The 15,772-nt window shown below is 42.8% G+C and overlaps 1 protein-coding gene across 1 annotated transcript in view; it reads left to right on the top strand.

The window, feature by feature from the left end:
* The window catches only part of DNAH9 (dynein axonemal heavy chain 9), a 380,960-nt gene that overhangs the window by 169,801 nt on the left and 195,387 nt on the right, over nt 1-15,772 (top strand). Inside the window, exons 38-41 of the mRNA XM_003818106.6 lie at nt 113-320; nt 12,018-12,183; nt 14,645-14,747; nt 15,291-15,530. Coding sequence (XP_003818154.4) covers nt 113-320; nt 12,018-12,183; nt 14,645-14,747; nt 15,291-15,530 — 717 coding nt within the window. The remainder of the gene's footprint in view (nt 1-112; nt 321-12,017; nt 12,184-14,644; nt 14,748-15,290; nt 15,531-15,772) is intronic.

The following is a 15,772-nucleotide window of genomic DNA, read 5'->3' as shown; positions in this document are numbered from 1 at the left end:
GGGAGCTCCATCGTGACGGAATCCCCTGTTCTGAAATGCTTCGGAACACTGCTGGTGCATCTGTTTCTCCCTAGAGCCCACCCTTGGCAGGCTTATTGTGCTCCCGTTCCAGGCGTGTTTGGTGCACACGAGTGAGACCATCCGTGTGTGCTACTTCATGGAGCGGCTGATGGCGCGGCGGCGGCCTGTCATGCTGGTGGGCACGGCTGGCACTGGCAAGTCGGTGCTGGTGGGAGCTAAGCTGGCCAGCCTTGACCCCGAGGCATACCTGGTGAAAAACGTGCCATTCAACTACTACACCACGTCAGCAATGCTGCAGGGTAAGCAGCCCAGGGCACCTGGGGTGGGGGGCATCTGGGTGGCCGTGTCACCTGACACAGAGCTGAAGCCAAGTGTCAGGTGCCTGCCTGACTTGAGTTCTGCATACCCCAGCACTGCGCACTTCTTCCCACACGCCCCTTCTCACCTCTCCCTACACACCTCTTTCTGGCTCCTCCAGCACCCCTTAGCACTGCTTCTGGTCTTTCTTTCTACATTCCTCCCTGGTCTGTTAAATTCCTCAAGAGCAAGGTGTTCAACACAGAGCAGTTCAGCACCTCGATGACAAAGAGAGCTATAAGCCATGGAGAGATTTGCAAGAACTTGCAGACTTCCGGCACTGAAAGTATCTCTAGAGATCATTTAATTCATCTCTCATATGTTATGGGTGGGGAAACTGAGGCTCAGGTAAAAGGATGTGATTGCCCAAAGTCACCACCAAGTGGCGAGGCAGGCATGACACATCTGGTCTTCTGACTCCACCTGGGGCTTGCTTTTCCCCGGTATTTACATACAGAGCTCCCAAATAGATATGGGCCACCGGTGATGTTTTCCCCTTGCCAGAGTCTCTCTCCCCTTAACTCATTTACGACACAGTCTCCTTTTTTATGGAAACAACACATTAACTAAAAACAGCTTTGTTTTGGAGAAGCTTCCAAGCCATTCTTCCAACAAAATGAGGGGAGAGGCAGGGCTGGGGAGAAACCCTGTTCTTACTTCCCAAACACCGACAGCCTTGTCCCACTCTGTTTCTTGGTCTGAGCTTTCCCAGGTGACACTGCAGTGCCTCCCCACACCTAGATATGAGCTGTTTGCAGTTGGATAAGTTAGGAGCCATAGCTTATAATGTAAAAAGTGAACCTGGCACTCTCGTTATCCGCTACATCACCCAGGCCTTAGGCCAGCAGACTTGCAAAGCAGGCTTCGTGTGCACCACCACTTGCTCCGCCATGACCATTTTACCCAGTCTTTCTGCCATCCCTGCCTGGTGTAAACCATAGAGTCAGCCCGCGATGTTGCCTCTGCTAACACTCTACTTTCCCCAATGCCCCTGGGGGAATTCTTTCTGCAAAGTTTTGCCAGCTCTTGTAGGATTAGGGTCTAGCCAACTCAAAATGCTGATGGTGGGGAGCACCACCTCTGCTCTCTGCCCCTCAGAGCAGCTAGGTGCCTGGAGCATGTAGACAGAGATTCCGGCTTCCCCCCACCCGCCCTTCAATGGCAGAGACTTCTTCACCTATTTCAAACTCACCTCTAGACTTCATCCGCTGCTGAGCCAATCCCAATCCAGCAACTGACTGTAGTTCAGACATGAATATTAACAAGTAAGACAAAATGAAGCAACAAAGATTTACATCAGAACTTTACTAGTTTGTCAAAGATGTAAACATCTTCTATTCAAATACTGAAGGAATCGTTCTTCCATTTTTTGTGCTCTTCACAATGTCACAGCAACAAGCATGACATACTTTTAAGTATAATCTGTATTATTAACATTTTCCTTATATTTTCACAAGTCTACAAAACAAATCAAACCCTGGTTTGTAGTGTTTGCCAATTTCCATGGTGTAAATACTCCCACCGTGGCCAATTGTAAGCTACCAATGCAATGTCAGTGAACAAGGAGTCAGGAAGAGATACACAGTAGCACACCATTATAAGCATTTCCACTTTACAGATACAATGGATGAAGATAACCTCCAGTATACACATGATAGTAAATGTCATAAAATAAGAAGTGATGAGTTTTGAATATTTATTACCATGATTTTCAATATAATTTACTTAATTTTAAATTTATCTATACCTATTTATTTATTTATTTTTGAGATGGAGTTTCACTCTTTGTTACCCAGGCTGGAGTGCAGTGGCATGATCTTGGCTCACTGCAACCTCTGCCTCCCGGGTTCAAGCAATTCTCTTGTCTCAGCCTCCCAAGTAGCTGGGATTACAGGCACCTGCCAAGACACCCAGCTAATTTTTGGATTTTTAGTGGAGACAGGGTTTCACCATGTTGGCCAGGCTGGTCTCGAACTCCTGACCTCAGGTGATCCACCTGCCTCGGCCTCCCAAAGTGCTGGGATTACAGGTGTGAGCCACTGCAGCCAGCCTAATTTATTTTTTAATAATGGTCATGTTTAACAACCAGCTTGCACAATTCCCTTGGTTTCAATAATCAGCTCCAATAAACCACTGGCTTAGTCCTTACTCCATGAGGCCTCAATACTATCATATCTTAACCTTCCATCAAGGCCGAAGCCATCACATCAGCACCTGGCAGTGGCCTTAAGCAGACTTCACCTGTCTGGCTAATTTAAATCTTAGCACTTCGCTGTCTGCCTCATAGAATTCCTCTTTCTTGTTCAAATACGTACCCTTATTTTCAAGCCTTGAGTCCAACAACTGATCAGATTACCAGCTCTGCCCATTTACCTCAATTCTTACTACTGTTACAACTACACTACTACTACTACTAATAATAATAATAGCAACAACAACAACTGACATTTATCAAAGACTTATCAGGAGTGTGAATCTGACTTAGACTTTTACACTTTTCTCTTTTTTTACTTCTTAAATCTTGTACAGCCCTGTGAATAAGAATTTGTATTACCTTCATTTTATACATGAGAAAACTAAGGCACAGAGAAGTTAAACAAGCTACCTTATGACACACAGTAAGTTGGGGAGCCAAGGTTTGACCCCAGAGAGTCTGACTTCAGAGCCTGTGCTCTTAACCACTAGGCTATACTGCTTCCCTGCTAAGAAAATACTTTGAAAGCTGCAATAAATATTCAACATTATTACTATTATCATTAGGAGTACTATTCAAGTATTCCAGAGGAATGATTTTCTATTTAATTGATTTTCTATTTAAATGATTTTCTATTTAATTTTACTAAATAGAATAAATTTAATAATTTATTCTAAAATTATTAAAATTAATGATCTAATAAAATTAAACAGAAAAAGTGATTTAATTCTATTAAAGTGGTTTTATAATATTTTTAAAATATCCTTTAAATAGAGGGTAAACATTTGGAACCAAGGAAGAGAAGATGAGTTTCTCACACTGCCCTGACCTGTCATTCTCACTCTGGATCTCTCACCTAGAGGGCTTTCTCCTTCCCTCCTGTTAGAACACAGAGAATTCCTTTTTTTCTTTCTTGAGACAGAGTCTCGCTCTCTCACCCAGGCTGGAGTGCAGTGGTGTAATCTTGGTTCATTGTATCCTCTGCCTCCTAGGTTCAAGCGATTCTCCTGCCTCAGCCTCCCCAGTAGCTGTGACTACAAAAAAATCTCAAAATGCTATTAAATAGGGCCAAGATGAAAACTGGCTCTCACTGTAGCTGAGCATTCACCAAAACCCAACACTTTCTGTTTCTTGTTAATTCCCTAATGGCCTGTTGGTAACGTTAGATCTTGAAGCCAACCCTCCTTGCACACTAAGGGATGGAGAAAGCTACTGTTCCATAACCTCTCCTGTCCAGAGGCAACCAGGAATTGGGGAGTCAGCCGAAGCCCAGAGTAGCAGCATATATGTTACAACATTCATGCAATAAAGCTCAGATCCTTAACTCTGAAAAATGCTGTATTCCCTTATGGGAACTTCCTTCCTCTTGCCTTGTTCACAGTGCAAATAATCTTGATTATTTGGGCTTCTTAGCCCAAGACATTTTAAGAGCAACAAAATGGCAGAAGAAAGGGTGTTACCAACGATTTAAAAAGTGACAGCTAGAAACCAGGTATCAAACAGGAATTTGGAGAATCAGCTGAATGTAAGAGAGATGTGTAAACTCAAAAGACAGCTGCTCTAGTATCATTCAATGAAGAGGCAAACTGTTGCACCTCCTTCATGAACCCATTAACTCATTTTGCAGCCCAGTGTCTTAATCGTTATTTGCACTTGAGACCCTGTGTATTTAAGAAAAAGTTGGATGTGAGGTGGCATAGTCTGCTTGAAAGGACAGTTAGAACACCCAGACAGATGTGCAAATTTATGTTTATAATGTGTCTGTAATGGTAAAAGGGGAGAAACAGCCTAATTGTCTGTATGATAGAATACTAAGCAATGTTGGAAAGAATGAGAAAATTCTGTAGGCACTGAGTTGGAACTATTTCCAAAATTTTGTTGAGTGAGAAAAGGAAGATATAGAACAGTATATATAGCATGCTCCAAACTGTATCTTGTTTAAGAAGAAATATATAAAAATTTACTCACTTATATGATTTTTTAAAATATATATAATATGTACACATACACATAATTTATGCTTATATAAAAACTTAGACAATCTCCAGAAGGACACAAAAGAAACACAGACAGCAGTTGTCCCTGGCAAGGGAAACTGACTGGGTGCTGAGGGTGGAATAGAGAATTATTTAAACCTTTTATGTTTAATTATAATATATTTCAAACATGTACAAAAGTACAGAAAACAATATAACAGATGCCAGTGTAGCACCATCCAGATTTAACAGATGCTAAAGTGTTAGCATTATGCTAAATGGAACTTAGCCTTATGAGTGCAGCTAATAGGCGGGGCATGGAGGCTCACGCCTGTAATCCCAGCACTTTGGGAGGCTGAGGCGGGCAGATCACCTGAGGTCAGGAGTTCGAGACCAGCCTGGCCAACATGGTGAAACCCTGTCTTTATCAAAAATACAAAAAAAAAATTAGCCAGGCGTGGTGGTGCGTGCCTGTAGTCCCAGCTACTCAGGAGGCTGAGGCAGGAGAATCGCTTAAACCTGGGAGGTTGAGGTTGCAGTGAGCCAAGATCACATCACTGCTCTCCAGCCTGGGCAACAGAGTGAGATCCCTGCCACAAAATAAAATAAAATAGAATTAAAAACAAGTACAGCTAATACACCACCCCTGTTGCTCCTTTCTCCTTCCTGCCCCTTATTAACTAGAGTACTAAACTCAATGTGTATCATTCCAAGTTTACACTTTTGAAACAAATATGTAGCCATAAAATACATAGTGTTGCATACTTAAACTTTAAATATGCCATACTATACCTTTCTTTGGCAACTTACTTGCATTAGTCTGTTCTCACACTGCTATAAAGACATTCCCGAGACTGGGTAATTTATAAAGGAAAGAGGTTTAATGGACTCACAGTTCCATATGACTGGGGAAGCCTCACAGTCATGGTGGAAGGCAAAGGAGGAGCAAAAGCACATCCCACATGGTGGCAGGCAAGAGCGTGTGTGTGGGGGAACTGCCATTTATAAAGCCATCAAATCTCATGAGACTTATTCACTATCATGAGACCAGCACAGGAAACCCGCCCTCATGATTCAATTACCTCCCACCAGCTAGGACATGTAGGGATTATGGGAGCTACAATTCAAGATGAGATTAGGGTGGGGACACAGCCAACCCATATCATTACTATTTTAATCATTGTCTTAATACATGCAGATCTATTTCATTTATTTTCACTGCTGCATAGAATTCCATTGTGTGAATAAATCACAGCTCATCCTTTCTCCTACTGAAAGGCAGCATAATCTTTTTACATTTTTTCTTTTCTAAAAAAAACTATATTGAGTTATAATCGACATACAATAAACTGTACATATTTAAGTTGTACAATTTGATACATTTCAAAATATTTATACATCATGAAATCATCATAATTGAAATAATGAACATAACCGTCACCTCCAAAGGTTTCCTCACGTTCCTTTGTAATCCCTTCCTCCCAACGCCCCCCACCTGCCCTGTTTCAGACAACAACTGATCTGCTTTCTATCACTATAAATTAGTTTGCATTTTCTAGAAATTTATGTAATGGAGTCACAAAATGTGCACTCTCTTTTTGCCTGGCTTCTTTCACTCAGCATGATTTTGAGATTTATCCATGTTGTTGAGTGAATCAACGGTTCATTCTTTTCATTCTTGAATAGTAAGATAAAGTATGTAAAACACTCAAAATGATTCCCAGCATACAATAAGTGCTTTGTAAATGGAAGCTGTTATTATAATCATATTAACAACATACTTCTCAAATTTAAGAATCTACACTGAACAATAATTTCTAAGCCCCAACTGCCAAAAACAAAAAAACAACAAAAGCAAACCTTTTTTGCTTGAAAAATAAGTTTAACACAAGCTATGCTAAAACAGAAATAATGTTTTGGGAAAAAATATTCCAGCTTTCAAATAGACAGTAACTCCACCCAGTAGGTCAATTCCTAGAGGTCTCCAGGGGGACTTTTTACAGCTCATTCATCCTGCCAATCCATCAGATGCTATTTTTCTCAAAATCAGATGTTCTTTTTTTTTTTTTTTTTTTTTTTTTTGAGACAGTGTCTTGCTCTGTCCCCCAGGCTGGAGTGCAGTGGTGCGATCTCGGCTCACTGCAAGCTCCGCCTCCTGGGTTCACGCCATTCTCCTGCCTCAGCCTCCCAAGTAGCTGGGACTACAGGCACCCGCCACCATGCCCGGCTAATTTTTTGTATTTTTAGTAGAGACGGGGTTTCCCCGTGGTCTCAATCTCCTGACCTCGTGATCCGCCCGCCTCGGGCTCCCAAAGTGCTGGGATTATAGGCGTGAGCCACCGCGCCGGGCCAATCAGATGTTCTTTTATAAAGGAGGCAGCTGGCTGATAATACCTGCATCTCTCCTCTCTTTCACTACATCCAGTTCTAGAGTCTCCATTGTATTTCTCTAAACATGGATTCAGAACTCCTTGATACCAGTGGGGGCTGTGCTTCCGAGTTACAGTGTGGATAGCACACACTTTAATGTTTACAGTTGGTCAACCCTTGTACAAAGGGCTTTCCTCACCTTAGTTCGTTTAATCCTCCCCAGCCTATGAAACTATTTCACTATGGCTTTTGACTGCAAGTAGTGGAAAATCTGACGTTAGTGGCGTAAATATTCTGTTTTTTACAAGACAGGAATTCTGAAGGTGGGCAGTTGCTAATATCAGGTTAATGACAGTGATATCAATGCTAAGATATTTGCTGTTCTCTTGGCTGCTCCTTCAAGGTGGCAGAATGGCTGCTGTATCAGCCATCACATCTGCATTCAAAAAAAAAAAAAAAAGTGGTAGGGGGAGATAGAGCCCATGTCCTGACATGATAACTCTCCAGGAACTTTATAAACTTATGCCTATGTCTTCATGTTCAAAACTGTGCCACATGACCACCCCAGCTGAAGACTGCCTAAAGAGAAGGAGGTTGGAAATGGTGTCCAGCACAGATCTGATGATAGTCCCCATTTTTACAAGTTAATTAAATGAAGCTTAGAGGTGTTAAGGACTTATCTCAAAGTCATCCTATGAGTTAACACCAAAGCTGTCTTATTTCATGAAACTATGAAGACCTTCTACTTTGATAAGACTTTAAGTCATACATCTTAATTTTCATAATAGAATGCCAACTCTGCTTCCACTCATCTGATATCTAGAGCATATGGATATCTTTTTCTGTGATAGTCAATATAATAGGCCCTTCCGTCAGTCATTGAAAAAGTCAGCCTTCAATTGACTACTGGGTAGTCATGCACAAACCACAGGTTCATAACACTGACACCTCAAGCTGAGAGAGACAGAGATCTGTGTTCATTCTCCATTCCAGCAGTTTCTCTGAACTCCACAAACCTAGCTGTACTGCTTTCATTCCCTTCATTAAATTACAACATAATGGTCCGCCCTTGGGTTTTGTTGAGGGTTACTATAATAAAAGATAATTTTAAGTTATTTTTTATGCCTTCTGTAAAATCTCAGTTGAAGACCATTCTGTAGCCTGGTATCTGTTTTATAAATATCTGTGATATATGCCTCCTAGAATTTGGTGCCTGCAAAATTTTTAGAGGAAAGAAGAGATGGCTCTGTACCAGTAACCTGAGTGAGATGACATGGTTATTGTAATTAAACACAGATTTAGTTCTGAGCTTTTAGGCAAGCAGTTCATAAAGGAAAATGTGAGATAAATTTTTATGTGTTTACAGTAACTATGTCATCCTACATTACTAGTGTAATTAAGTTTCTTCTCATTCTGTATTGTTTAGCAATCCCTATTTAGTCTTTATTGTAATTGGTCTGTTTTATGTCTCTTTAAAGACTTTAAGTCTCTTCTTGTTCTTTTTGAAAATATAAATAATTTTTAAAACAAAAGAATTCATAAAGACCCACAAGACAGGATGGTTTAGAAGCAGGATAGTTTAGAAAAGTAGGAACAAAGAGCTTGGTTAAGGCATCAATGGGCTTATAGTTTTAGTGTGCAGAGAGAAGGCCAAAGATCAAGCTCATCATAGTTCTGAATTCTCTTGCCATTTGCATTATTAGCTCAACAAATATTTGAGTGCTTAATTACACTAATTATATAGAAACTCAGATGTCTGAAACTTTGTGTAAAATGAATCTCTGTAACCTGTTTATTATAGACCTCAAGGTTGGACAGAACCTTAAAAGATCTAATCAAATGTCCAATCTCAAAGGGCATTGTGCTTACAATTATTACAGAAAGACAGCTCTCTCCCACCTAATACCTTTCACTTAATGACACAAATCAAAGTGAAATCATCAAAGATTTATCATCTAGTGAGCAAGACATTCTACTTGGAATTGTGGAAAGTTCAAATATAGTATAATGAAATTGAAGGGGATGGATGGGGTAATACACAAGATAATAAGTAAAGATATAGGATATTAGGAGGTAACAAGTGATGTAAAGAGACATGAAGCTGGGGCAGAGGATAGCAGGTGGGGCTTTGAACTTTAGGGCACATACCAGGGAAGACCTTACTGGAAAAATAGCACCTGGGTAAATAAACACCTGCTGGGGTATGAGGGAACAAACTGTGCTGGCATTTGGAAGAAGAGGATTTGAGGCAGAGGGTACAGCCAGAGCAAAGCCTTGGGTCAGCGAGTGACTCATGATCAGAAACAACTACTCGGGAGGCTAAGGCAGGAGAATTGCTTGAACCCAGGAGACGGAGGTTGCAGTGAGCCAAAACAGTGCCACTGCATTCCAGCCTGGGCGACAGAGTGAGACTCCATCTCAAAAAAAAAAAAAAAAAAAAGAAAAAAGAAAAGGGAAGAAAAAAAAAGAGAAACGGGGTGCCTGGAGCAGAGCTTGAGGAGGAGAACAGGAGAGAAAAACAAAGATGCAAGTTTAGTGGAAGTCAACAAACTGGCTTTTGCTCCAAGTGAGACAGGATGCCACTGGAGGGCATAAAACAGGGGATGGACATGATCCAATTTACATTCTACAAGGGTATTCTTGTCTGCTGTTTTGAGAATATGGTGTAGGGAGTCTAGGGCAAAAGCTACACATCTTACCATTTGGGAAGATGTGTAGTTACCAGGTGAGAGCAGATGGACAAGGAAGGCAGCAGTGGAGATGGCAAAAAGAGAAAACAAATGGGAAGCCACTTTGAAAATTAAATTGCAGGCCGGGCGCAGTGGCTCATGCCTGTAATCCCAGCAGTTTGGGAGGCTGAGGCGGGCGGACCACCTGAGGTCAGGAATTCGAGACCAGCCTAAGCAACATGGAGAAACCCCATCTCTACTAAAAACACAAAATTAGCCAGGTGTGGTGTTGCATGCCTGTAATCCCAGCTACTTGGGAGGCTGAGGCAGGAGAATTGCTTGAACCTGGGAGGCAGAGGTTGCAGTAAGCCGAGGTTGCGCCACTGCACTCCAGCCTGGGCAACAAGAGTGAAACTCCATCTCAAAAAAAAAGAAGAAAATTAAATTGCCCTTCAAGTATAAGATGGCAGTGCAATAGTATCCAGAGAATGGCCATTCACCCTGGCGCAGCAGCTGACACGGGTCGGTGTGGCCAAAGACTGAACCCCAAGCTGTTCCATACGGGTCTCGAGGAGAAATTCAGCCAGAATGTACAAATGACCTTGGGCCTGGGCTCCAGGTGTGGGCTTGAGTTTCCAGGCTTGTTGAGAACAGTCAGAACCCAGAAGTGTGGCAAGAGGGTCACATTTCTTTACATGTCTCATTCGTTCAGCTCCTTCAACATCAACACTTTTCCTGAAACTCAAACCCTCTTCTTCTCCTCCAATTCTACTTGGAAACAGAGTAGCTCACTGTAATTCCATCCTAGGTGTGACATGGAGCACAGCATGGCCAAGAAGGGATCAACAATGTGCCTGTCTTTCCTGGTGGACCCTTTCTTTCTCTGGAGAATTTAGGATCATCTGCCTGAGATAATCCCGTGCGCTCCACGGACACTTCTTGCTAACTGACATGGTTTTCTCCTCAACGATCCTTTTAAAGCATAAAGAGCTTAATCAACCCAAATTACAGGGTCTGCTTAATTCCAGGGGTTGATTTGAATATCATTGCCTTGGGAGGAGGAGAAACAAGTCTTTCTAAGGAGAGAATTTCCTATTAGAAGAACTGTTCTCAAAAGCATGTCCTTGTCAACCCATGAATTATATTTCATTTTGACAGATCTCACATATAGTTGTTATATCTTTAGGGGGGAAGAAGGTGTTGTGTGATTAATTGGTTGATAGTGTATGTTAATTGGATGCTAATTAAATTTAAATTTAATTCATATTTGAAACACTTAATTTAACTCAGGACCAGAAAATTAGAATATTCGAACTTCTTGAAGGAACTTGTCTTTCTATCTGTCACCTTCATATGTCTATTGACACTTTTTCCTTGTTTACAAACTTGTTTTTCAAGAGAAGAAATCAGATGGTTCTTAGAGCTTCCAGCTGTAACAGGAAGTGTTGGTTCTTGCAATTCATAAATATTTCATTGCTTTACTGGAAAAAGTACAGATATCTCCACCCTATTACTTATGTTTGTTCTAAACAAGTCCTGTCATGCTGGAAAACTGCTGTTAGATCCTTCCTTTGGCTTGATCATTGAAGAAACCACTCCAGAAAAGAGTTTCTGCACTCTGTCTCCAGAAAGGCACCAAGGTGCTCAGACAGAGAGCCAGGAAACCTGAGAGCTGGGGAGGGCACCGTTCATGACACTGGAAGCATCTGGGAAATTCTCTGAGGCTGTTTTTTCTACATCCCACCAAGGAAAATCCCATGAGATGAACTCTCTGGGAACACTGTTGGCAAAACATCCATTGAGGCCTCTCTTACAGCCTCGGAGAGGAAGGGGCATCTACCCAGCCCTGGAAGGGGAGCGGCAGCCTTTATGCATTTTTGCTGCCTTTGGTAGAGAGGGCAACTCTACCCAGGATTCAACTATTCATAAGCTTCCTTGGAGTAGAGTACCTGGCCTTGGGACTGTAAAGATATTTTCCATTTTTAGTATGTAAACAAAGAAAACTGGGGACCACAAATATGACAGAAGAAGCATGGTCTTTTGAGTTTTAACCACTGTGGTTTGTATCCAGCCAGTAAAGTTGCTGAGTTCTTTTGAGCCTCAGTTTCCTCATCTGTAAAATGGGATAATACTAATCTCACAGTTATGTTTTAAGGATTAAATGAGATAATTAAGATGTCTAAAAACTTAGCACAGTGCACGTGGTGAGGTGTTCAGTCCCCATTACTGCCTAGCAATTTCAGTTTCACTTTCTGGTCCTGTAGAATGCCTGTTGGGAGCAGCAGTAGCTGTTATTATTGTTGTCTTTCGCGTTGCTGTTTTTTGCACACATGAAGGCAGCACCATTGCTTCTCCTTGACATCTTTGCTGTCTCAGTACTGGCATCTGAGATTTGAGCCGCCTTCCCTCACCGACTGGCTCTCTCCCCAGCTGTCCTGGAGAAGCCTCTGGAAAAGAAGGCTGGCAGAAACTATGGCCCTCCAGGGAACAAGAAGCTCATCTATTTCATTGATGACATGAACATGCCTGAGGTGGATGCCTACGGGACGGTGCAGCCCCACACCATCATCCGGCAGCATCTGGACTATGGCCACTGGTAAGAGCGCCCATGTAGAGGGACTGGCCCAAGGGAGCAGAGCCTAAGGCAGGGCTGAAGGCCAGTCTCTATTCTGCCTGAACGGCAAACCTCAGCATAGCTCTGGTGCCAGATGGGAATCTTTGTGGTAAACCACATTTCTCATTCAATTCTCTATTTCCCAGAGTGGTTCCTTCAAACAGGGGCACTAATATTCACATGAAACATTTAGCCAGAGAAGACACTGAGCTCTCATCTAAGGAAAAAAAACCTACTTTTTGCTTCAAGACTCATCTCCGAAGTTGCCTTTTTCACGTGCCCGAAGCAGAATTAACCACTTCCCCTGCACCATGGCCCCACAGCACTGGGCATGTGCTTCAGTGATAACACCTAACACACGCCAGGTGCAGTGGCTCATGCCTGTAATCCCAGCACTTTGGGAGGCTAAGGCGGGTGGATCACAGGGTCAGGAGTTCGAGACCAGCCTGGCCAACATGGTGAAACCCTGTCTGTACTGAAAATACAAAAATTAGCCAGGTGTGATGGCAGGCGCCTGTAGTCCCAGCTACTCAGGAGGCTGAGGCAGGAGAATAGCTTGAACCTGGGAGGCGGAGGTTGCAGTGAGCTGAGATCATACCACTGCACTCCAGCCTGGGCAACAGAGCGAGACTCCATCTCAAAAAAAAAAAAAAAAAACTACCAAACACCCGGTACCATGCACTGTGTCTGCAGACCTTCCAGCCTCAGTGCCTTCAGAGCAGCTCAGAGGGCTGGATAGTATCTCTTGCAACAGCATAATTTTTAATGGCAAAAGTCTGAACTTACTAGGAAAAAAAAAAAAAAGTAAGTCACTGATTTGAGACAACTTTGACTCACCTTTCTACCGCATACTGAATCTGCTGCTGAGAAAGAGTGAGAAGGGAGAATTCAGAGAGAAGAATGATAGTTAAGATGGCAACTTGAGTTGCCTTCCCTTCCTTCCCAAAATCTTTATTGGATGCTTGAACTATGGAACTGTTTGCAATCTCCACACTGACATCTGAGCAGCTTAATTTCATGGACAATAATTAGAGTCAAGCTTACTAGTTGTACTTTAGATTCATGGTCACAAACCTTAAATGGGAAGTAGAAGCTTCCTGGAAATTCTACCATATGGCCTTAGTATGTCCACTCTCAGAAATGTCTATTTCATTCCATCTTCCCTCTCTTTGATCTTCCCACCACACCTCAGCTGATGACCTTGCCTTCTCAGAGAACACAGATGCCGCCTCCATTTCTTGCTTCCACATCTATACAACTCACCCGTGTCCCCATGCATCTCTCCTCCACCCTCCTGTTACATCTTACCTAAGGCCAAACCTTCCACCAGCCTCTTCATTCTACCATCTCCCACTCATCGATCGGTCCCCATCTCCTCATTAGCTGCTTCACATCATTTAAACTTGCATAAACAGGCTGGGTGCAGTGGCTTATGCCTGTAATCCCAGCACTTTGGGAGGCCAAGGTGGGCGAATCACTTGAGCCCAGGAGTTTGAGATCAGCCTGGCCAACATGGTGAAACCCTGTCTCTACTAAAAATATAAAAATTAGCTGGATGTGGGGGCACATGCCTGTAGTCCCAGCTACTTAGGAGGCTGAGGCAGGAGAATGGCTTGAACCCAGAAGGTAGAGGTTGCAGTGAGCCGAGATCTGCCATTGCACTCCAGCCTGGGTGACCGAGCGAGACTCCGTCTCAAAAAAAGAATAAATTAAAAATAAACTTGCATAAATTTATTCTATTGGGTTAAAAAATTACTTTCTAATTACTGTTCTGTCCCCACTCTCTTTATCTCCCACTCACTCCTCAATCTACTATTATTTGATTTCTGTTCCCTCCACTGTTCTTGCTAAACTACTATCTGCATCATTATTGCAAAATCCAAGAAATCCTTTGCAAGCTTGTCCAGCTGCCTTATTTTGTTGTTGTTGTTCTGGTTTGTTTTGTTTTAGGCTTTTAGCAGCCTGAAACCATGGTTTTTAGTTTCTGTCTCTAGTCATAAGTGGAAAAGAGGGATGAGGAAGGGGCATTACTGGCCCAACCAGAGATGGAAGCTAAGAACCCATGACTGCATTCTCTCCCTTAGACACCCCTGCTGAAGTCACTACCTTTGTTATTCTCTCTGCAGCCCTTGATGTGGTTGACCACTCTCTTCTTTTGAGAATACTGGCTTCCTTTGCCTTTTGGTATGGCACATACCCCTGATTTTTCTCCTATCTTTTTGTCCATCCTGCTGGCTCGTCTTCCTATGCTATTTCCTTAGATATTGAGGCACCTTGGGAATCTGTCTTATGCTCTTATCTCTTCTCAATCCCTGCCAGTGGATCTAGACTTTTTTATCACCCAAACACATGAACAGTAGGGCACATCCTACCTCACCTTGACAAAGCACTCACCTGCCTCGGTCCTCAGACACATTTCACCTAGAGCTTCTGACTGTTCCAGGTATGATCGGAGCAAGCTGTCCCTAAAGGAGATCACAAATGTACAGTATGTTTCCTGTATGAACCCCACGGCAGGCAGCTTCACCATCAACCCCCGGCTTCAGGTACAGGAGGAGCCATGGGACCTGGGTCCTAATCCTATCTTACTAGAGCTGATGCCCCTTGATTATAAGTATAATAATTGGCCTTTTTCCCCATGCAGCCTCTCAGAATGGTAAATCAGATAGAATGCCAAATTGCATCTCTAGGGGAAAAGAGAAACTCCTAGACTTAGAGTCTCAAGATTGGAAGGGGTCATAGATTTCATCTGATTTGATCCCTCTTTCTTCAGATGAGGGAGCTTCAGAGAGATGAATGACTTTCCCAGGGATTCTCAGTATCAAATTCAGATTTGGACTCAGATTCTCTGAGTCCAAGTTTAGTTCTCTTCCTACTGCCCCAGGCTGCCATCTTTAACTGAAGGTGCTTTGCCTGTTATTCCCCTAGTCATTTTAGGTTCAACCTAAATTTGGGCATAGTGTGAGAGATGGGACCAAAATATAGATTTGAAGACTGTATAAGAATTTTCTGTTATCTCCAAATTCAGAAGCGGTGATTTCTACTCCGTGGTAACGGATGTTGAGCTCATGCCTTTGTTTCCTGTACAGCGTCACTTCAGCGTGTTTGTCCTCTCCTTCCCGGGGGCAGATGCCCTGTCCTCTATCTACAGCATCATCCTCACTCAGCATCTGAAGCTCGGAAACTTCCCAGCGTCCCTGCAGAAATCCATCCCCCCACTGATCAATCTGGCCCTCGCCTTCCACCAGAAAATTGCTACCACCTTCCTACCCACAGGAATCAAATTCCACTACATCTTCAACCTCAGAGATTTTGCCAACATTTTCCAGGTGAGTTCATCGGCTCCGAGACACCCTAGGGACTTAGTGATTATCCAGATGCTCCGATTCTTCATAAAAATAAGTAGTTAATGCCCAGCTCATAGGCACAGGCAAAGCCACTGTTCATATGTAATCATGAACATAAGCAGGTACACACAGTGCCATGGGCTCCATGAGGAAGGCCCTCAATAAAATAGAGTTTCCTTTGCCAACTAAATTATTTCTCAGTAAGCAGCATGCATCTCTGAGTT

Source organism: Pan paniscus, chromosome 19 (assembly GCF_029289425.2).
Source record: "Pan paniscus chromosome 19, NHGRI_mPanPan1-v2.0_pri, whole genome shotgun sequence".
NCBI classification, from domain to species: domain Eukaryota; kingdom Metazoa; phylum Chordata; class Mammalia; order Primates; family Hominidae; genus Pan; species Pan paniscus.
This window is presented reverse-complemented; position numbering and strand designations above follow the sequence as displayed.